The sequence below is a fragment of the Panicum virgatum genome, chromosome 5K (genome assembly GCF_016808335.1).
Source record: "Panicum virgatum strain AP13 chromosome 5K, P.virgatum_v5, whole genome shotgun sequence".
Classification (NCBI taxonomy): domain Eukaryota; kingdom Viridiplantae; phylum Streptophyta; class Magnoliopsida; order Poales; family Poaceae; genus Panicum; species Panicum virgatum.
Genome location: NC_053140.1, coordinates 6,473,191 through 6,494,349, shown reverse-complemented (window position 1 = coordinate 6,494,349; position 21,159 = coordinate 6,473,191). Strand labels below are relative to the sequence as shown.

General features: G+C 49.7%; 4 protein-coding genes and 1 long non-coding RNA gene across 6 annotated transcripts; 3 read left to right on the top strand and 2 right to left on the bottom strand.

Annotated features, from left to right (window-relative positions):
* The first annotated feature begins 1,030 nt into the window (after positions 1 to 1,030).
* LOC120705938 (receptor-like protein kinase HERK 1) lies at positions 1,031 to 4,425 on the top strand. Its single transcript, XM_039990496.1, has 2 exons — positions 1,031 to 1,508; positions 1,612 to 4,425. The coding sequence occupies exon 2, from the start codon at positions 1,658 to 1,660 to the stop codon at positions 4,250 to 4,252; it is 2,595 nt and encodes an 864-aa protein (XP_039846430.1). The 5' UTR covers positions 1,031 to 1,508; positions 1,612 to 1,657; the 3' UTR covers positions 4,253 to 4,425.
* Positions 4,426 to 4,494: 69 nt separating this feature from the next.
* LOC120705939 (serine/arginine-rich splicing factor RS2Z33-like) lies at positions 4,495 to 7,846 on the bottom strand. 2 transcript variants are annotated; one of them, XM_039990497.1, is made up of 7 exons: positions 7,693 to 7,846; positions 7,040 to 7,154; positions 6,161 to 6,200; positions 5,958 to 6,053; positions 5,655 to 5,851; positions 5,493 to 5,582; positions 4,495 to 4,997 (listed from the first exon to the last, which is right to left on the bottom strand). In XM_039990497.1, the coding sequence occupies exons 2-7, from the start codon at positions 7,147 to 7,149 to the stop codon at positions 4,658 to 4,660; spliced, it is 873 nt and encodes a 290-aa protein (XP_039846431.1). In that variant the 5' UTR covers positions 7,150 to 7,154; positions 7,693 to 7,846; the 3' UTR covers positions 4,495 to 4,657. The 2 variants fall into 2 exon arrangements, with proteins under 2 accessions (XP_039846431.1, XP_039846432.1); XM_039990498.1 differs by having other exon boundaries at positions 6,161 to 6,431; positions 7,693 to 7,772.
* A 484-nt stretch (positions 7,847 to 8,330) lies between these two features.
* LOC120705937 (holotricin-3-like) lies at positions 8,331 to 9,255 on the top strand. The gene is made up of 2 exons (XM_039990495.1): positions 8,331 to 8,711; positions 8,806 to 9,255. Exons 1-2 carry the CDS (start codon positions 8,495 to 8,497, stop codon positions 8,922 to 8,924), a joined length of 336 nt encoding a protein of 111 aa, XP_039846429.1. The 5' UTR covers positions 8,331 to 8,494; the 3' UTR covers positions 8,925 to 9,255.
* Positions 9,256 to 10,010: 755 nt separating this feature from the next.
* On the bottom strand, positions 10,011 to 12,026 carry LOC120709612 (protein REVEILLE 6-like). The gene is made up of 8 exons (XM_039995296.1): positions 11,897 to 12,026; positions 11,694 to 11,751; positions 11,246 to 11,513; positions 11,053 to 11,154; positions 10,823 to 10,957; positions 10,592 to 10,713; positions 10,444 to 10,503; positions 10,011 to 10,322 (listed from the first exon to the last, which is right to left on the bottom strand). The coding sequence occupies exons 1-8, from the start codon at positions 12,010 to 12,012 to the stop codon at positions 10,293 to 10,295; spliced, it is 891 nt and encodes a 296-aa protein (XP_039851230.1). The 5' UTR covers positions 12,013 to 12,026; the 3' UTR covers positions 10,011 to 10,292.
* Positions 12,027 to 17,762: 5,736 nt separating this feature from the next.
* On the top strand, positions 17,763 to 18,264 carry LOC120710460. Its single transcript, XR_005689901.1, has 2 exons — positions 17,763 to 17,860; positions 17,968 to 18,264. It is a non-coding gene; the product is annotated as an uncharacterized LOC120710460 (long non-coding RNA).
* The last annotated feature ends 2,895 nt before the right edge of the window (positions 18,265 to 21,159 follow it).

Genomic DNA, 21,159 nt, shown 5'->3' with positions numbered 1-21,159 from the left:
CCGTTCACTTCCCAAAAATTTTCCTACAGTAAACATAATATTAAATTTTCAGACACATACATGGAACATTAAATGCAACATTAAATGTAGTTGAAAAAATAACTAATTACGCAGTCTAACTGATTAGCACGAGATGAATATTTTAAACCTAATTAGTTCATGATTGAATATTATTTGTTAAGTAACAACGAAATGTGCTACAATAACTTTTCGTCACTTTTTCGCGAACTGAACGGGGCCTTATATTTTTGTCTGCACTTTCTTTTTGAATAAAGCGGTGCTCACTGTTTTATTTAAATGGAAGCAATGTACAGTAGTTCTGTTGTCTGTTTTCAGATAGTGATCATGTGAGCGAGTGTATCTTTAAGATTAATCAACTTCCTTAACAAACTTTAATAGTCAACTTATGTCTTGCTCCCGTCTCAAAAAAAAAATGGATTGGAGGTTGTTGTCAAAAAGGAAAAAAATGGATTCACAGGTCACATGAGCATCACTGACCTTAAGACAGTACCAGTATATATGTTTTTTTCATAATTTTTCTAACTTCAGGGTTAATATGCAAAAAAAATTGTGTGAAATGTCCTTCGTTGTTTTAATCTACTAATTTTTATACATTCGGCCCAATATACTTCCAGCCCACAGGCGCAACAGACATTTCTTCAGCAGGGCGTCCAGCCCAATATGGCCCAAGTTTGTCTGCTCATTTTCCTGAACCAGTGAGCCCAAGTAGTGTTGTGCTGCCGCTTTCTTTCAAATCTGTTGACACCACACCAGTGTCCGTTTACTTGGACAGAAGGAATCGTCACCTCTCTAAACAGTAAATAAAGCAGCTGTCAATTAGTTCGGCATGCAGGATTAGCACGGGGGAGCAGCCTTTCCAAGTCGGTCGCTTTTGATAACGATCTATCCTCGCGTTGAAGTCTCTGGCTGCCGTGGAAACCATTGCAGGTCTTTCTCTGACCTTTGTCGTGTTCTTCCTGCAATCTATATTCTATTTCTATCCTAGTAGGTTCCTAGCAAGATACGCATGCCAACCAAGACTCCAAAAGAAAAAAAAAAACCCGATAAGAGCAGCGTCAGTCAAGTGATAGTAACATACTGTAGCAGGAAGTTTTGTGTATACCCATCCAGTTAGCCATGGTGGACTCCACTGCTGCTTGCTAAATGACTGAATTTAGCACAGCACTGTTCCTTTCATTCAGAACACGACGCACACATCGTCGTGTTTCTTCGGCGTTCCTGCTTGAAAGCTTCCGACAAGCGTAGAATGTTGTCATCGCTGAGAGCTCTGTTTGGACTTATAGTTTTGCTTGAATCTTGAAGCACGATGTTCTCTCTGCTGCGTAGCCCTTGTCCAGGAGCGGTTTGGTACTTTGGTTGTGTGAGTTCTTGTCCGTGAGATCGAGATTCTTCAGAGCTGATCAAGACTTGGATGCTCGCATGCAAGTAAGCCTGTGAATTTTGCGCAGCAGTAAGTCATTCGGATCAGATTCAGAAGACTTCTCAAGGTACTTCTTCTTTCGCCATCAATTGTTCTTCGGTTTATGCAACTTAATTGACTTCACGAACCAACCTATTGACGAAATACAATCTCCTTGATTTAATATGTAGTTACTCCTCGTCAACCTCAAGCTTGCCATCGGACGTTAAATCCGCCATGGATAAGCTCCAGTTAGCTCTGATCCTCGTGGGGATCATCTCAGCCCTCTGCTGCTTCAGCGCCGCTGCATACACTCCTGCAGACAACTACCTCATCAGCTGCGGCTCCTCGGTCGCCACGACGGTCGGCGAGAGGGTCTTCGTCCCCGACGACTCCGGCTCGGTCACCCTGACCTCTTCTCACAGCGCCGCCGTAAGAGCTACGCCCGGCCTCGAGATCGCCGCGCTGTACCAGACCGCCAGGGTGTTCACGGCGCCGTCGTCCTACGCGTTCAAGATCAGCCGCCCCGGCCGCCACTTCGTCCGCCTCCACTTGTTCCCCTTCGCGAGCCGGAGCTACGACCTCGCTGCCGCGAGCTTCAAGGTGTCGACGCAGGACGCCGTCCTGATCGGCAGCTACGCGCCGGCGAAGAGCGGCGCGCCTCAGCCGGTGCCCCACGAGTTCTTGCTCGACGTCGCCCGTGGCACGCTCATCGTCACGTTCGTGCCGCTGGCCGCCGGAGGCCTCGCGTTCGTCAACGCCGTCGAGGTCGTCTCCGTCCCCGACAACCTCATGGCTGGCCCGGCAAGGACGTCAGCGTCACTGGGCCAGCAGCTCGTCCCTATCGTGCTGCCGCTGCACACGGCGTACAGGGTCAACGTGGGCGGCCCGGCGGTCGCGGCCGCCGGCGACACGCTCTGGCGGGGGTGGACCGAGGACCAGAGCTACTTGGCCGCGTCAGCCAAGGCCGGTGTCGTCACCCGAGTGCTGGCCTACAACGGAAGCCTGAACTACCTCGCCGGCGAGGCGACGCCGGACGACGCGCCGGGCGTCGTGTACGCCACGGCCAGGGAGCTGGTCATGCTGCGCGCGGTGGACCAGATGACGTGGCAGTTCGACGTCGACGAGCAGCCGTCGGCGAGCTACCTGATCCGATTCCATTGGTGCGACGTCGTGAGCCGGGCACCTCACCTGCTCAGCATCGATGTGTACGTGGGCAGTCACACGGTGGTGACCGGTCTCGATCTGTCCACGATCGGGAATGGCGATCTGGCCGTCCCATACCACATGGATTTCATCTTGGATTCCGGCGACCCACTCGGCAAGATCATAATCTACGTTGGGTCGTCGTCGTCGATGAAGAAGAACAGCAGCGCGTTCCCAGGCCCCATCCTGAACGGGATAGAGATCATGAAGATGCACTTCGGCTCGGGTCCCGTCGTCGTCGTCGAGCCATCATCGGCCAGATCGAAGAAGCAGAATTTGGCCATTGTTTTGGGCTCAATCTGTGGAGCCTTCGCCGTCGTGTCCATCGCCGTTGTGCTTGTCATTTTCCTCAGGAAGAAAGAGGGGAAGCTGCTGCCGTCACCGTCGCAGAGCCCGTCGTCGACGCCATGGATGCCGCTCCTCAACCGGTTCAGCTTGCGCAGCAGAGGACCGGGTGCCAGCGGAGCAGGATTGCCCAGCATCACCGCTGACAAGGACATGCCAGGAGGAGCGATCCCCATTGCTGGCTCTTCTGCCCCGAGCTACCGCTTCCCGCTCGCCATGCTGCAGGAGGCGACGGGCAACTTCGACGAGAACCTGGTCATCGGCGCCGGCGGTTTCGGGAAGGTGTACCGCGCCGTGCTCCCCGACTGCACCAAGGTGGCCGTGAAGCGCGCGAGCCCGGAGTCGCGGCAGGGCGCGCGGGAGTTTCGCTCGGAGATCGAGCTGCTGTCCGGCCTGCGCCACCGCCACCTCGTGTCCCTCATCGGCTACTGCGACGACGGCGGCGAGATGATCCTGCTGTACGAGTACATGGAGCACGGCTCGCTCCGGAGCCGCCTGTACGGCGGCGCCGCCGCCGCCGGGGGGGCGCTCAGCTGGGCGCAGCGGCTGGAGGCGTGCGCGGGCGCTGCGAGGGGGCTACTCTACCTGCACACGGCCCTGGCCAAGCCGGTGATCCACCGCGACGTCAAGTCGTCCAACATCCTCCTCGACGGCGGCCTCGCCGCCAAGGTCGCCGACTTCGGGCTGTCCAGGGCCGGGCCGGAGCTGGACGAGACGCACGTCAGCACGGCGGTGAAGGGCAGCTTCGGCTACGTCGACCCGGACTACGCCCGCACGAGGAAGCTGACGGCCAGGTCCGACGTGTACTCGTTCGGCGTCGTGCTGCTGGAGGCGCTGTGCGCGCGGCCGGTGGTGGACCCGAGGCTCCCCAAGCCGATGGTGAACCTGGTGGAGTGGGCCCTGCACTGGCAGAGCAGGGGCGAGCTGGGCAAGGTCGTCGACCGCCGCATCGCCGCCGCGGTGAGGCCCCAGGCCCTGGCCAAGTACGGCGAGACGGCGGCCAGGTGCCTGGCGGTGCGCGGCGCGGACAGGCCGGCGATGGAGGACGTCGTGTGGAGCCTCCAGTTCGTAATGCGGCTGCAGGACGACAGCGGCCTTGACTTCTCCGACGTGAACAGCCTCAACTTTGTGCGTGAGCTCACGCCGCCTTTGGATCCTCGTCAGAGAAGCTCGCACGAGAACGAAGCCGGTGGTGAGGGGGAGGGTGTGGCCGACGGCGAGCTCACCGATGTGTCCATGCAAGGTGCCTTCTGGCAGATGGTCAATGGGGGCGGGAGGTGAAGGTGAAGCGCAGAGAATCGTCAGATTAAGAAACATGTTAACGTTCAGCGTTGTCAGACTGCAATATATGAATACTGGAAAGTCTTTTTTTTTTGTAACATTCCAGAATCAGAACTTGAATCAGCTTCAATTTGTGGAGCACTCGGACAGGTACCACCCGAGAAGCCCTTTATGGCCTGAAAATATGATAGAACATAAAGAGAGTACGGTGCCACACAATTAGATTAGTCACGAAAACAATCTTCCCAAGATTTGCACACAATTTTTTTTCATAGCATAAAAGGAAAGCAAAATGATTCATGTGCACTTTAAAGTTACAACTGACACTGAAAAGATTGATACCAGATCCAATCATAAGGATGTTTGGGGTGGTCCATGAACATAGGAAAAATATCAAAAACCATTTCAGGGGGATGCACTTCCTCTGGGGGAAAGGTGCTGGTTGCCATTTTCTTTGGAGTCCCTGGGGCTTGGGCTACGACCATTGGCCACCGGACTGAGGTCACGGCGCTCGTGATCTGCTGGGCTACGGCTGTCAGCTCTCCTTGGGCTCATGCTGTGATCTGAGCCATTGCGTTCCCTTGGTGCAGGACTCCTGCTGGGGCTACGGCCCCTTCCCTTGGATGGTGAAGGGCTCCTCCTTGGGCTGCGGCTGTCGCGAGGGCTCCTCCTTGGGCTGCGGCTGTCGCGAGGGCTCATTGATCGCCTTTCGTCACAGGTATCCCTCCTTGGAGATCGGGAGCGGCTATGTAAAGAATTCAATGTCAGTGCTTGATGCTACAAATTATACCAACATGTACGAAGGGGGAGAAACAACTGAAGCAGAACATAAATTAATCAAATTAAGTATATTTATATGTAGGATATGCGAAACTGCGGCCAAATAGAACAGGAGATTTCATATCAAATAACTCAAAATGTATATTTATATGTAGGATAAAGGAAACTGAGGTCAGATCACTCAAAGTAGAAATTGACTAGTTTAGTAAAATGTACTCTCAAGTCCAGCCCATACTCATGCTCAAAAGTCAAAACAAGCTACAGGTGCTCAATCAGAAAACAAATGCATGACACCACTACAACACATTGAACGTATAAAGTTTTAAAAAATGTTTGAGATGCAGTAAGCTCATTGACAATCAGGCTCAATGGAACATTATGACAAATAACAAACATAGCAAAAGTATGGTAGAAAAATGTCATAGTAACCAATTGGCCAAAGTAAGGATGATACGCATACCTGTAGCTCCTACTGCGGCTCCTGCTGTAACTCCTATCACGGCCCCTTCCACGACGAGGGGATGGGGACCTTGAGTAACTTCTTCCACGCCTATTTTCATAAAAGGAAACTTACAATCAGATATGATCCAGATGTAACAAAGAGAAATCTCACAGGAGGTACCTGAGATTCTTAGGGCTATTCCGACAGTCTCTTTCTATGTGGCCCCTATCTCCGCAGCGGTAGCACCTGTTTTTCCAGTCACCAGCTTTGCAGTCACGAGCCCAATGCCCATCAATACCACAGTTAAAGCAGCGGCCAGAACCTGGAGGTGGTCCCCTGCCCATATATTCACGGGATCCTCCTGGGCCACGCGGAACCTAGACCACAATGAAAATTGTATTCAGAAGAAACAGTGAATCAGCATCAGAATATAGAAAAGGAATAAAATGTAAATTGCATAGCAAGAGAGCCTTGGTAGATTACCCCTTTAGCAAACTCGACAATTATGCGGCTTCCATCAATATCCCGACCATCAAGATTGTACCTTGCATCATCAGCATCCTGGGGATCGCTAAACTCCTGCAATATAATCCAGATACAAAAAGGTGGTCTCGTATGTGAAATTTGTCATGAGCTGACAAAACAACTCGTTAGCTCAGACAAATGACTAGAGCAAGAATACTTACAACAAATGCGAACTCATGCTTCATATCCACATAACGCACTCTGCGGAAATGGTTTCCAGAAACAGTAACGCCATCAGGAAATGGGTAGATAAATGAATCACCAGTCAGAAGGAACTAAATGCGAGTGATAACTGTGGATTTCAATTAAGGCAGATGATTTTTTTTTCAAAAGAATCGGCAAAGCCTGCTAGAAACTTTGGGAGAACAGCCAGCAATGCCACCAAGGACACCCTCCCACCATGGACACCGAGGTTGGGTAAGCCCCCAAAACCTTCAACAAGATCATCTGAGTTAAAATATGAAGGGCGTGTGGATATCTAATGCTAACTGAACGAATGCTGAGCTTAACAGCATACTGCAGCCTAGACATTTCATCAGAAGTAGTCAAGAAACCATGTGTATGCCAACATCAACAGAAAAAAGAAAAATGAAGAGGCTGATATATTTCCAAAAAAGACGGAAGCAAAGAATAAAAAGTATTTTATTACATTTCAATTGGTGCTATCTGATCTGGAACATAAAAATTAATGTGCAATGGAAAATTGATAAAACCTCAAGAAGAAAGTGGTTGCAATTGGCCATGATCTAGACCTTGTAACTTAGTATATATTCATGTAGGATCATGTGCAAATAGGTGTCACTTCAATCAGATGGGAAAGACATGTTTTGTGCTAATACCAAGTATACTTTTACATCCATCCCACCCAGAACAAACATTGCTTTAGGCATCGCGTGGGTCTGTAAATTGGACGGAACTCAAAAATTGTCGCAATACAGAGCAGCAGCAGCAGCAGCAGCCTCGCCTTATCGAAACTAAAAAAAACTCTGCTGCACTCAAAGCACATAAAACAACTTAAGATCTGGAACCAGCGTGCTAACCTCCCATATCTGCTGAAAATGTCTTCAAGGTCCTCTGTCCTTGTACGAGAGGAGATACGACCCACGTACAGCCTTGTGTTCCCACCATACCGATCATCGTAGCGGGGCATCTTGACTGCGACACATAATCGAATACATCAGAATCCGTACTAGGAACATAGTGGGAAAAGAAAAGTCCACGGATTAGGAAACTATCATCCATGACTCCATCAGCGTCAAAACAACCCAAGGCGTATTCCGAATCACGTCTTTGCAAGAGCAAATACTGCAACCATCTAATAGCAAAAACGCTGAAACGGATACGCCCCGAATCTTGCAGATTGCTCCATAAGAAACCTAGCATGTATTGCAGATCCTCTTGTGGTTGTGCGCAATACCAACACCAAAACTGCATCGAATCGAGACGACCTCCACTATATTCTTGTACCACAAAACAATATCGACCCGAACTAGCTCAAAGTACGAATCGAAGGAAAGAAAAACAGACCAATCGCGAACCCAACGAGTCCAAGTCTAGCAGATCCTACCGCACCCGATTCCCAGAGACACCGAGGCGCGCGAACCAGCTAAGGATCGAACAGCGCAAGCCAACATACTACGGAATCAGGGACGAATTCGACGGGAACGAGATGGGATCCGGAACCGGGGGGCACCTGCGCGCGAAGCGGACGAAACCCTAGCCCCACGCGAAGGGGAGGGGACAGAGACCGCGAGAGCTCGGTTTTGGTGTCGGGACCCGGGACGGCGTCGGCGGCAACCATGTTTATATCGGCGCGGCTTGAGGGTTGGACGGCTCGGATTGCGCAGGCGAAGTCATGGACGGCCGTGGCGGGCGTTGGGAGGATCTCGGCCTCTTGGTCTTCGATTCAGACTCGGTAAGCCCATTGAGGCACCGGCCCAGTTACTTATAGGGAAGACCCACCTATCCCATAGGCCCACAGAATTGTAGCTTGGTAGGTGTAGTGGAGGCCCGTCGTAACATGAGGCCTGTTTACTAGAGGTGTTCGTTGTTTCTCCAAAAAAAAAACACAGAGGTGGTCGTAAAAAATGCACGGCGATCAGACGTGCCAGGTGTGCGGCTTTAGTTGCGGCCTACCCGTGAAATACTACGCGACGAGCATCTCGCTCACCTTTTGAATTTTGGCAAGAGAATTGGAATCCAATGCATGATCTTGTCCTTATCAGCCTGGTGAAGCCCCTGGAAGAATATTGCATGGGGGGAGCGGTACGTGTGCAGATTCGGCCGGCACACCTCGAAAGGGAGCCCGGCCGGAGGCGCAGCAAGAATCCGCGGGCGCGCCGGTATAAATTCGGGCGGGGGCGCGCCGCAGAGGGCAGCAGCCAGCGCACCGGTTCGAGCGAGCCATAGCATCCATCTCTCACGTCCAGTGAAACCTCGCGGCGCTTGATAATCTGAGCCAGCTAGACCGCCTGACCACGCGTACGGCGGCGGCCATGGGCGGCGGGCACGACATGCACGGCGGGCACAACGGCGGCGTGACGGGGTTCGTGTCCAACCTCGTCCACGGCGGGAAAGGACACGGGCACGGGTACGAGCACGGCTACGGCCACGGGCACGGGTACCCTCCGCAGTCCGCCGGCGCGTACCCTCCGCCGCCGCACGGCGGCTACCCGCCGGCCGCCTACCCCTCGCACTCATCGGCGCACTACGGTACGGTATACGTTACATCACAGTATGCAACAGCCAAGGTTTAGCTTCTAATAATAACGTGAGATAATTAATCGGCGGTGTGTGCGTGCGGCAGGCGGGCACATGGGGTCGTACCACACCGGCCACGGCGGCGGGCACCACCACGGCGGCTACGGCGGCGGCAAGCACAAGGGCGGCATGTTCGGCGGCGGCAAGTACAGGAAGTGGAAGTAGAGCGCCGGCCGACCGACGCCTCTCTCGCTCGCGCTGCCTAGCTAGTCATGCGGTGCAGCATGCACACACACACTCCATCTATATATATTCGTGAATAAAGTGCAAGCAGGCAGATCGAGTCCTTGTCGTGGTGGCGTACCAGTACGAGACGACGAAATAAGGTACATGTGCGTGTCTAGTCATAAAAACAGGTCTGCCCGAGTGGTCGTGTGTGTTCATGTAATTCACGTGTGCTTGGGTTGTACGTACTACCACAGGCGTATCTACAGGCCGAGTGTAATAATACAGGTCGTATAACAATATACTCCATGCCCTCTTGGCTGTTGCGGTACTTGCTGCTGTCTTCTCATTCTGAAGCCTGAAACTTGCCAAGTGCAACCAAATCGGCCCGCCGATTGAATCGGGCGGACAGGAGCTTATTAGGCCGAAAATTCGTTCTGCGTGTAACGCGGAGCCCAAATGCCACGGCAAACGTTATCATAGGCTCATGGGTTGTTTCTTCTTTTTTGCGCCGCCTTGAATCGCGCGGCTGAAGCAACACGACACCTGAAAAAGACCTGCCGCGAAAGGATTTGTAGTCTAGTGGTTACAAGAGCCTCGGTAGCACCTGAGATCCTGGGCTCGACTCTCCGTGGAAGCGAATTTTCTAGGATTTAATGGCGTTTGTGCTTTCAGTGGTAGGCGACGTTCCCGTCGACAGCGGAGCGCCTGTGATGACTTCGTCAATCTCGAGGATTTGCCGGCTCAGTCTCTCGGAGGTGCTTATAGGGGTAGGGTTGCGTGTGTGTTTGTGAGCGTCCGCGTCTGTACTGTGTTTCTAAAAAAACCCAAGAAGACCTGCCTGACAGCCTGAGCAAAGCAAGTGCTTCCCGTCCACCAGCAGGCCCTCTTGCCGCGTGCAAATACAGCACGTGCGCCAAACCAACCAACTTCGCCGAACAAGTTTCTCGTGTGGGCAACACGCGCAAGCCCAGCGCCGTTCCGGCGCATGTTCAGTTCAGACATGAATCCTTCCCCAAACAAATCCGAACATGTACCGGATAAATCTGTAGAATCTGCAGCCTGGAATTTACAGAGGACAATGAGAGACCGTGATGTAGGTGTACATGTTAAAAAGCAGAGCCTTTTACATACGACTATTATTAAGCTATGGTACGTGACCCCGAGAAAATTAGAATCTGCTAATATATGTGTCAGCCAGACTAGAGGGCATGTTGGTGTTTAACCATTTTTGTGCGCTTCAGTCTTCTCTCTTTTGGTTGGAACGCCTGAACGTCCATCATATGTGTTAGTTGCAGTTTTTATTTTTCATGCTGTATGCCTGTACCTTATGCACTCTACAATTGGCCAAACAGCCCTCTTCTCGGATCATACGTCGACACTCGACAGCAACCTTCTCTGTTATAAAAAGTTCAAAAATAACAGAGTGGGATTAGGGCACACAATTTAAGGCAAATTCAGATTCAGAGAGTGCAGAGTTAACAAAATAAGCTGCCAGCAGCCAGATAATTTCACTTACGATGGGCTCAAACTGAGGGGCTGACAGGTTGTTCTCCAGATTTCTCAGCACCAGCAAGATCTGCAGAAGAAAGTTTTGGTTTAAACTAAGTAGGAGAGACTAGTGTGAATTGCAATATGCGGGAAAGATATTGGCACTGAATACTCACCGTCTTGACGGTGATGTCATCCATGTCCCTGAGCTTCTGCAGATGGGCTTCAACTGGGATCGGCGTGTTCGGGTCGAATACGTCGCCAACGAACCTGTACACTTGCGCGAAATGCAGATCATCTGCAGAAGAAGATGCAGCTTGCAGTTATCTCAGAATCAACTGTGCTGTTTCATCAGCTCATGTTTACTCCAAAAAATAAATTATTTGGTACCGGAATGGAGTTAGTACCCGGCGACAATGGAAGCTCAATCTGTTCATCTTCGTCCTGCGCAGAATCAATTGCCGATCCTCCGCTTCTGCTGCTGCCAGCCCAAACCATGCTCGTGCTGCTGAAGCTTGGAGTCCCAACGAACTGGCTGCCACCTGAACCAGTAGCAACAGGTTATTTTTTTCACGAAAGCATGGCTGCAAGTCTGTACTTAGAAAGTACAGTAAAGTTCGTTGACTGACGAAATTACCGGGAAGTATTGTAGGTGGTGCAATCTGGCTCTGTGCGTCACTGTTCAGCCATGCTGGAATCCCTGAAGCTGAAGCGCCTGCCCAGTCCAACCCTCGCATCTCTGAAAAACATCCTGAAACACTGTCAGATCACCATTCAGAAAGCCACTGCCTGAATGGTACTGTTCCAATGGAGAATTGACAAGGACTTGCCACTACTGCTGCCGCCTGCAGCTGCAGGGAGACCTCCGGGGCTGTTCCAACCGATGCAGCCGTGAGCAACGGCGTCGGGCGGACCTGGCACGGCGACCGGCGCGCCGTGGGGCTCCCCGTGCAGCATCGGCACGGCGGCCGCGCTGCTCCCGGCCGCCGAGCTCTGCAGCTCCATGGCGAACCGGCGGCGCGGGTGCGCCGGCGGCAGCCCGGCGGCCAGGCCGAGCTTCTGGACCTTGATGAAGTACTTCTGCGCGTGGCTCCGTATCTGCACGCACGGCGCACATCGTCCGTCACGACGTTGCCACCGCCGATTCAGCCTCCCCGTGGAAGCAGTACTCGTTGGACCCCCCCCCCCCCCCCCCCCAAATGGAAGTAGCCACACACGCACTGACATACACACCCATTCGATCAGGGTTTCCAGGAATCAGGATCTGTCTGTTGTTACCTGTATGGTGGTCTTGGTGCGGACATGCTCCTCGATCTTCTTCCAGTCGCGGCCGAACCTGCATAGGAAGAAAGAAGAAAGAAAGAGCCATGGCCATCAGCACCGTTTCCTGCCCGTCACCGAAAGGAAGAAGCAGAGATTCAGACATCATTCGGAGCACAAGCTGCTCTGAATGCTCTAGCTAGTCCTCAGCTCTCACTCACATGAGCAGCGCGTCGAGGAACCGGCCGTGCTCCTCGGCGCTCCATGGCTCCCGGGGCTTGGTAATGGTGTAGGGCTTCCTCGCCTTCTTCCCCGGCGCATCGTCGCCCCTCTCCATCTCCCCTCTCGACGAACTGGACGCAATGGAATCCCCCAAAACCCAGGCTGATTGGTTCTCTACTCGGACTATATATACACGCACGCGCATGCCAAGGAGAGCAAGTGAGGAAGAAGGACCCATCTGGAAATTTGCACAGCCACGGCCAGCCGTCTCCTAGCAGGCCGACGCGGATGGCCGGTCGGCGGCCGGCGGCTGAGTTGAGGCACGAGCGGAATTGAAGCCGGCCGGCGGCGCGCGGCCAGGGGCTAGGATTTAGGCGGCCGGAACGCGCTCGGGGCGCGTAGCGTAGAGCGCGGCGGGTGCTTGCATGGAAGTGGCAAGGCTCGGTGGAGGGGAGTGGCTGTCGCCGCGGGGGGCAGGGTGCCGGGTTGGTGCAAGCGCGGGCGGCTCCGCTCGTGTCGCGTCGGAGCGAGACCGGGACGCGGCCATGTGCGCGGCGCGCGAGGGCGATTTCCCGTTTCGGAAAGCCGGTAGGACTCCCCCGGCGCGGCCACGCGCGTGGGCCCCCGGTTCGGCGGACCCGACTCGTCAAAGTCGGTGGGGCTCCGGTTGGCTGCTTGGCCCTCCGCCTGACACGTCGGATTATCCCAACTGGAAATTATGGATGAGTTGAAAATAAAGGATTATAAAGATGTCAAAACAAGGTCCTTCCGGAACCCATAAACTTTGTCAAAAAATGAAACAATTATATGCCGATGTTTATATAGCAACGCTCAGTTCAAAAAAAAAAAACTAGTTTAGTTCGTGTACCTACGAATGATAAAAAAAGGAGAATTTTGGCAGCACGCGGTTCCGTTTTGAAGTGACACGTCGTCGAGCACACTGCGTGACAGGTCTAGGCCAGTAAGCACGGGGCGGAACTGCACCAGTGCACCGCACCACACATTTAATTTTCTCCGAGCACCAGATCCGGCCGGGGAAATGGGCACATGTCCATTTCATTCCAAGAACCATGCGTACGCGTGGGTTTCGAGCGTGATGAGTCCATATCAGCAACCAGCAGACGCTTTTGCCTCTTGAAAGGAATAGAACGATCGAGGAAGAGGCAATCCGTGCACGCAAATGTGTTCCTGATGTTTTATGTTGCCGTGCACTTGAAATTCCAACTCTTTTGGGTTTGGTACATCAAGCTCCTTCGGTTTTGGATAGGTTAAACTGTATAAGATCCCCTAAAAGTTACTTGAAATTTGGCATTTCTTCCTATTAGTTGATAAAACCTCCTACTTAGTTTTGTTGGGAGAACCTCCTAGCATCCATATACTTTTAGGCATAATTTATCCTTATATCTTTTTTGATAAATTGGCGTTCTTACCCTCTACTTTGAAGCGATTTCGATTATACCTTTGTTTTTCTTAACTTTGTAATTTTATCCTTGATGTTGTGATTTTACCGTTGTAATTCATAAGTCAACGTGATTTTGCCCTTATTCAATACGATTTTGCCCATATTTTCACCGTTGACTAAGGTCCCAATCTTATTGACTAAGGGTAAAATCACGTTAACTTGTGAATAGTTAATATTAAAACCACAAAGTTAAAAAGAATGGGGTAAAATCACAATTGCTATGTAACGTTGTAACATAGGGGCAAGAACTCAAATGCCACTATTTTTTTAGAATAACTTAGCGATAACCTTTTCATCACAAGTTCAAATGAGAATTATGCCAACCAAGCACTTCATCGCCCTCCGCGCCGGCGTGCGGCGTCCAGGCCGCGCTGGATCTCGCGAGGCTGAGTGCCGCGCTTGCCGTCACCGCCCACTGGTTGGTGAGATAGGCGGTGTCAACAACAAGAGGTCTCTGAGTTCTGTAGGACTAGCGATTTGCTCGACGGCTAGGCTAGCTGATCCATTGCCGTCGCTTGCCCCGCGTTCTTACCTTTTCTTGCGTTCTTGCCTGTTCACGATGAACGCTGAGAAACTGGTGATTGTGCAGATGATTTCTGCTGTGCTGCCTGAATCCTGTGGATGAGATGTATGATTATGGTGGAATTTCCTTGCTGTTCAGTATCATTCGGAAATTCCAAGATAGTCATAAAAACATGATGGCAGTAGGTTCTTGATTTCAGCTTGTAGTCTGACCAGGCGCTGCTACTGCAACAGCTGGGTGAGAGGTCAGTCTTACTATTACAGTACCTCATGTCTGTACATATGTAGGTTGGCTGTGATTCACTCTTCGTTATTTCGCATGATATTGCCAGTGGTTGCATGATAGCGATGACCATCTTAAGTGCCTATTGGCATTCAGAAAATTCAGACACGAAGTCTTCACAGTACAGTATTATCTATTTCTGTAGAATCCCTTTGGCGAGTTCGGTATGAGTACCATGGAGTATTAAACAACAAACGTCAGTATTTTTCAGAAACGGATTCCATCAAACAACCAGGCCATTGTGTTGTACTAGGGCTTGTTATGAACATAATTTTTTTTTCTGATCATTTCAAGCAGCCTGCCCTGCAGTCACGAACGAACATTTCACACCAGTACAAGACTGAATTGCAGCCTGTACTCAGGAACTGACATTTCACACAAGTACGATACTGAATGGCAGCATTTCAGCAGAGAATGTAAAAACATCAGATAAATTTCGGTGGTCAAGTTCGATGATCAAACAACCAGACTATCATTAGTTTCATGAACGGCAGAACGCGGGGACTCTGTAATTGTGAAATAGAATGGAACTCGAAAGGATGCGCAAATCCACTGTTGAAGATCGCTATTATTTATTCAGTTTGTGAATGTGCAACTAATTATCAGTCAACAATCAACACCAGATATAACGGAGGGAGCATGAAACATAACAAAGTAATCACACCAATTCGCAGTACCATTCAGAAGATGAATTTCATTTAGAAAAAAGAAATTTCAGGCATTCAGTATTGCACACAGGTTGACAGAAACATTTCAGGGAAGACTTGCAGTACTCAGAAAAGGCAAACTCTTCCAGGAATCTACAGCGTTGCACAAGCATACAAACTCTTCCAGGAGAGAAGATCAGGAATCAGATCAATTCAGGCAAAAGTTCTTGAAGAAGATATGATCATCGCGATCACATAGCACTAGGAACTCGCAGCGAGCTCAGCTGCTCAGTAACATCTGATCGACGGATTTGCAAAAACACTTGACCTGCAGGGACGAACAGAGACGAGCGCGGCAGTCGACTCGTGTAGTCGTGTTACGGTTGTGGGGTCCACCCCCGCCAGGGTGGCTATTGTTGGAATTGATCTCCAACGGCCAGATCCAAAGATCTGGCCAATCCCTTGATTTGCGCCCTGATCGGGGGCGTTCAGCTAAACATGGCTGGTGGGCCCCCGTCGCCCGCGCTATAAAGAATAGGTAGAGGGCCCGGGGCACGGCATCCCAAGTTCACCGCCGCCATAACCCTCTCCCACAGTCCCTACCGATCTAGGGATAGCGCGAGGCCGACGGGAAGCTCCGCCACCGCAACCACGACGTCCTCCTCCGCCAACCCCGTCATCGGTCAGTGCCGGTGGAGGCCTGAAGGACGCCGGGACTTGCGCCGTCCACTGCCGCCGCCGGATCAGCGCCTCGAAGAGCCGGACTTCCTCGCCTCCATCGACGCGATGGCGCCCACCAGCAACGGCTCCTCTGCATCCACTCCCGTGGATGGTCTGTGTCTCTCATCCACCTATCTCTCTTTCTCTGTCTCTCTCTTGTACTAGGTCTAGAATGAATCACTTGATATTATACCTAGAACTTGTACCCCAGTACTCGATTCGTACACTAGATGTGATCCTAGTCCAGAAACAGAGAAGATTAGAATCTATCATTGGTATCATTCGCCGATCTAGTTGTAGATCGAGGTTTTTGGGTTTCGTTTTACTCAGATCTATGCTCAGAAAGTAGAAGGAGATGAAAGAAATCGAGTTTCGATCTCGAATCGAACAAGAACAGTAGAACCCTAACCCTAGACCCAAGAAAAACCCACCTGCAGAATCAAGAACCCGACCGGGGAAAGGGGGGGACTTACCTCCTCGGCCGCCGTCGGCTCGCCCGCGTAAGGTGCAGAACCGGCCGCCGCCGCTCGACGTCGCGCATCCGCGCGCGGGGCCGCGTCCGCCAAGCAGAACCGGCACACGGCCCGTGCACCACCTCCAGTCCGCTCGACGGCGGCGCGCTCCCACTCGGTTGAGCGCGCGCGCCGGCGAGGGGACCGGCGGGGGGCGCCGCCGTGCTGCCGACTTCCCCGGGCCGCCATGGCCATCGCTCGCTCGCTCGGGCGTGAGAAACGGGGGGAAGGAATAGAATGGCGCTAGGGTTTCCGGGAGATCCGGCCGGCCGCGGCCTTTTTGTTCCGCTGAGGGCGTTTCCCAGCCGTCGGATTTGATCCGACGGTCTGGGGGCGGTCGCCGGCCAAGCAGGCCAGAAGAAGCCCAAGAGGGCGCACCGCGCAGGCCGTTACGGCGGCCCGGCCGTCGGCTGCTGGGCCGCGGGCCCAGGCGCGGGGGAGCGGCCGCGCGAAAACGGGCCGTGGGCCGTTTTTCCGTCTCGGGCCGCATGAACAGTTCCAGAATTCGCTTTTTCTTTTATTTCAGAAGCATTTTGAATTTGAATTTGAATGAATTTGCTTAGAATTTGATCTCTGTAAATAAATGCACCAATGTGTATTATTTTTAGAGCAAAAATTTACAAGAATTATGCTTCTGAATATTTAGAATTTTACATGTTTCCGCTACAAAGAATTTATTTTGTCTCTATGTTAATTTGAACCAACGAGAGAATTGAAATTGAGGCCTATAGAATTTATTTCTCAGAATTTTCAGTATATTATAATGTTGTAATTTCTGACCAAAGTTGATATTGTAATATTATAATTTTGTTCAGAATTTTGTATACATTATATCTTTTTCTGCCCAACGGTGATTTAGATTTAATGTACAGATTATTGCATGTTTTAATTTTGACCAACGTTAAATTGATACATGCATTTATTGTTGTCCTCACAAATTTTGAATTCAAATTTCAGGCTCCAATGCTATGACTTATGTGAATGCCATTCCTGAACTGGATGGCAACAACTATGGGAAATGGTACCAGAAATTGGAGATAGCTCTGGCGATGGCCAATATAGATTTGGCCATCCCAACACCAGCTCCACAAGAACCAGAAAAGCCCGTAAGGGCACAGAATGAAGAAGCTGCTGCTTGGGCTATCCGAGAGAAGAATTATGACTCTGCTATGACCAGATATGATGCTGACAAGACACGTTGGAATGATTCCAACCGCAAGTGTCTTATGGTCATGAAGGGTTCCACTTCAGATGCCATCAAGATGGCGATCCCAGATTGTGACACCGCTTCAGAATATTTAGCAAAGGTGAAGAGTCAGTTTACTGGTTCTTCCAAGGCTTATGCTGCCATTCTTGCTGAGCAGCTTATCACCAAGAAATACACTGGCGGTGGCATCATAAACATATCTTAGAAATGAGCCACATGGCCAACAAGCTTAAGACAATGGACATGCCTTTGCCAGAAAAGTTCATTTTTCAGCTAGTCTTCAAGTCCCTACCAAAGGCGTTTGAGGCATTTCATGTCAACTATAACGCTTTTCCAGAAGATTGGGGTATTGACAAGCTGATTGGCATGTGTGTTCAAGAAGAGGATCGCCTTAAGAACTCCAATGGTGGTGAGCTTGCTTTCCAAGTTCAACACAAGAAAAAGAATTTCCAGAATAAGAACTTCCAGCATAACAAGAGACCTTTCAGACCACCTCCACAGAAAGACTGGAAAAATTTTCCAGTTGAACAAGACCAGTGCCTGAAGTGCAAAAAGAGAGGGCACTACAAGAGGGACTGCCCAGAATTCCTGAAAGAGTTGTTAAGAAAGGGTGAGGACACCATTACTTTTGTAGATGAATCCCTGTATTTAAGTTATGACAAATCTACTTGGTGGATTGATTCTGGTGCAACTACTCATGTTGCTAATTCTTTACAGGGATCAAGTATGAGGAGGACCCTGCCAAGAGGCGCAAGAAGAATTAAAGTTGCAAACGGTGTAGAAGCTGAAGTCGAAGCCATTGCAGAATTTCATTTAGAATTACATAGTGGCTTTGTACTTTGTTTGAGAGATGTTCTTTATGTACCGTCTTTGCAACGAAACTTAATAAGTGTGTCTAAATTAGATGATGACGCTATTGCTTGTCATTTTGGTGATGGCAAGTGTAAGATACAAGTTAATTCAGAATGTGTTGGTCTTGCCTTCCGACAAGACAAATTATATTTGCTTTCATTATCTGAGAATGTGAATGCAGTATGTTCTGAGAATAAAAATGTTTCCTCATATGAGAATGTTACTAAGAAACGCAAACGAATTGATGCAATTTCGTCGAAATTATGGCACTGTCGTTTAGGCCATATTTCGAGGGGGAGAATAGAGCGCTTAGTGACAACATCAATTCTTCCACCATTAGAATTTTCAGATTTAGAACAATGTATTGATTGCATTAAAGGAAAATTCGTTAAGAACATAAAGAAAGGTGCCAGACGAAGTGCGGGAATTAAAGAAATAATTCACACAGATATATGTGGACCATTCCCTGTCACTACTGTAGATGGTTATGTTTCTTTCATAACATTTACAGACGATTACTCGTGTTATGGCTACATTTATCCAATTAAAGAACGATCAGAAGCATTGGACAAATTCAAGATATTCAAAGCAGAAGTAGAAAACCAACATGATTTAAAGATTAAGATAGTCAGATCCGACCGTGGGGGAGAGTACTACGGTCGACACACCCCCTATGGCCAAGTTCCAGGACCTTTTGCAAGGTTCCTTATGGAAAATGGCATAGTTGCCCAGTATTCTACACCGGGCGAGCCTCAGCAGAACGGAGTAGCAGAAAGAAGAAACCGTACCCTGATGGATATGGTCAGAAGTATGATGAGCTATTCCACGTTACCGATTAATTTGTGGATGGAGGCGTTAAAAACCGCCATTTACATTCTTAATCGGGTGCCAAGTAAATCGGTGCCGAAAACACCGTATGAACTATGGACAGGAAGAGAACCCTCGCTTAATCATTTTCGCGTATGGGGCTGTCCAGCTGAGGCCAAAGTGTTTAATCCGAACATTGGGAAACTAGATCCCAAGACAGTCAGTTGCCATTTTATTGGCTATCCAGAAAAGTCTAAGGGATATCGCTTTTATTGTCCCGACAGACACACGAAGTTTGTAGAAACAAGACACGCTGCCTTCTTAGAAGATCAGATGATCAGGGGGAGCATAGTAGCCAGAAAAATCGACCTTGAGGAGAAGCGGGTATATGTTCCCACTCCGATGATTCAAGAGCCTTATTTCTCGTTACCTGTGGTTGTGGCACCGATAGAGCAGGAAACTGCAGTGCCAACACCTGCTGTCAGTCTACCTGATGTTGCAGTGCAAGAAACTGCGGTGCCACCACCTGTTGTTGGTTCTCCTAGCTTGGCATTAAATGGAAATGAGGACCCTGTTCCTCAGGACCAAGTAGAACCCATTGCCATGGATGAGGGGGAGCAACAACAGCCTCCTGTGCAAGAAATACCAGTCGCAGTGGCCCCGAGAAGGTCACAAAGAACTATAAAACCAGCTATTTCTAAAGACTATGAAGTCTATCATAGTGAAGAAATACAGAATGAGGGTGATCCCACCTCTTTTGAAGAAGCCATGAAAAGCGCCAATTCATCCAAATGGTTTGCAGCCATGGAAGATGAAATGAGATCCATGAATACCAATAAAGTTTGGGACTTAGAAGAAATTCCCAAAGGAGCCAAAACAGTAGGCTGCAAGTGGGTCTACAAAACGAAATGTGACTCCAAAGGGAACATAGAAAGATATAAAGCGCGGCTCGTGGCAAAAGGCTTCACGCAAAGAGAAGGAATAGATTACAATGAGACATTCTCTCCGGTCTCATGTAAAGACTCTTTCAGAATAATAATGGCCTTAGTGGCACATTATGATTTAGAATTGCATCAGATGGATGTGAAAACGGCATTTCTAAATGGGGATTTGTTTGAAGATGTCTACATGGCACAGCCCAAAGGTTTTGTCATGGAAGGCAAAGAAAATTTAGGATGCCGCTTGAGAAAATCGATTTATGGCTTGAAGCAAGCCTCGAGGCAGTGGTACTTGAAATTTGATGAAACAATTAGAAAGTTTGGATTTAAAGAAAATGAAGAGGACAATTGTATTTATGCGAAGTTGAAGAACGGAAAATTTATTTTCCGCATCTTGTATGTGGATGACATTCTGCTAGCTAGCAGTGATGTTAATCTACTACTGGAGACAAAGAAATTCTTGTCCTCGAAATTCGATATGAAAGATCTTGGTGAAGCTTCGTTCGTCTTAGGAATTGAGATTCATCGAGATAGAAGAAGAGGGATTTTAGGATTATCACAGAAAACATACTTAGAAAAGATATTAAAGAAATATGGTATGCATGCGAGCAAGCCCACACCTGCTCCAATAGTCAAGGGCGACAGTTTCGGGAAACATCAGTGTCCCAAGAACCAGTATGAGCTCGAGCAAATGAAGGCAGTGCCTTATGCTTCGGCTGTCGGAAGCTTACAGTATGCACAAGTGTGCACACGCCCTGACTTAAGTTTCGTTACCGGGGTACTTAGCAGATACCAGAGTAATCCAGGTATAGAGCACTGGAAAATGGTAAAGAAAGCTTTGCGCTATGTGAGGGGCACAACTGGCCTCATGCTAACATATAGAAAATCAGAAACTTTAGAAATAGAAGGGTGTTCAGATTCAGATTTTGCAGGAGATGCAGATGATAGAAAGTCCACATCTGGATACATCTTCACTCTTGCAAAAGGAGCAATATCATGGAAAAGCTCCAAACAGACAGTTACAGCATCCTCCACGATGTATGCTGAATTTGTGGCATATTATGAGACCTCGGGGCAGGTCACATGGCTAAAGAAATTCGTACCCGGATTGAAAGTGGTCGACAGCATAGAAAAACCACTGAAATTATACTGCGACAACGAGCCAGCAGTATTCTATGCTCATAACAACAAGTCGAGTGGTGCTGCCAAACACATCGACATCAAGTTTTATGTTGTTAAGGAGCAAGTCCAGGATCAAACTATTTGTCTAGAACATATCAGAACGAACAAGATGTTAGCGAATCCGCTTACA

Bases quoted from the DNA above. Each gene is read 5' to 3' on its own strand.
- LOC120705938 (XM_039990496.1), top strand. From the start codon at position 1,658: ATGGATAAGCTCCAGTTAGCTCTGATCCTCGTGGGGATCATCTCAGCC.
- LOC120705939 (XM_039990497.1), bottom strand. From the start codon at position 7,149: ATGCCCCGCTACGATGATCGGTATGGTGGGAACACAAGGCTGTACGTG. The intron at 5,852-5,957 runs GTAATCTACCAA...ATTGTGGTCTAG, and splicing joins TTGTCGAGTTTGCTAAAGGG to GTTCCGCGTGGCCCAGGAGG. The intron at 5,583-5,654 runs GTACCTCCTGTG...TTATGAAAATAG, and splicing joins AATAGCCCTAAGAATCTCAG to GCGTGGAAGAAGTTACTCAA.
- LOC120705937 (XM_039990495.1), top strand. From the start codon at position 8,495: ATGGGCGGCGGGCACGACATGCACGGCGGGCACAACGGCGGCGTGACG. The intron at 8,712-8,805 runs GTACGGTATACG...TGCGTGCGGCAG, and splicing joins GCACTCATCGGCGCACTACG to GCGGGCACATGGGGTCGTAC.
- LOC120709612 (XM_039995296.1), bottom strand. From the start codon at position 12,012: ATGGAGAGGGGCGACGATGCGCCGGGGAAGAAGGCGAGGAAGCCCTAC. The intron at 11,752-11,896 runs GTGAGTGAGAGC...CTTCCTATGCAG, and splicing joins TTCCTCGACGCGCTGCTCAT to GTTCGGCCGCGACTGGAAGA. The intron at 10,504-10,591 runs GTGAGTATTCAG...TTTCTTCTGCAG, and splicing joins ATGACATCACCGTCAAGACG to ATCTTGCTGGTGCTGAGAAA.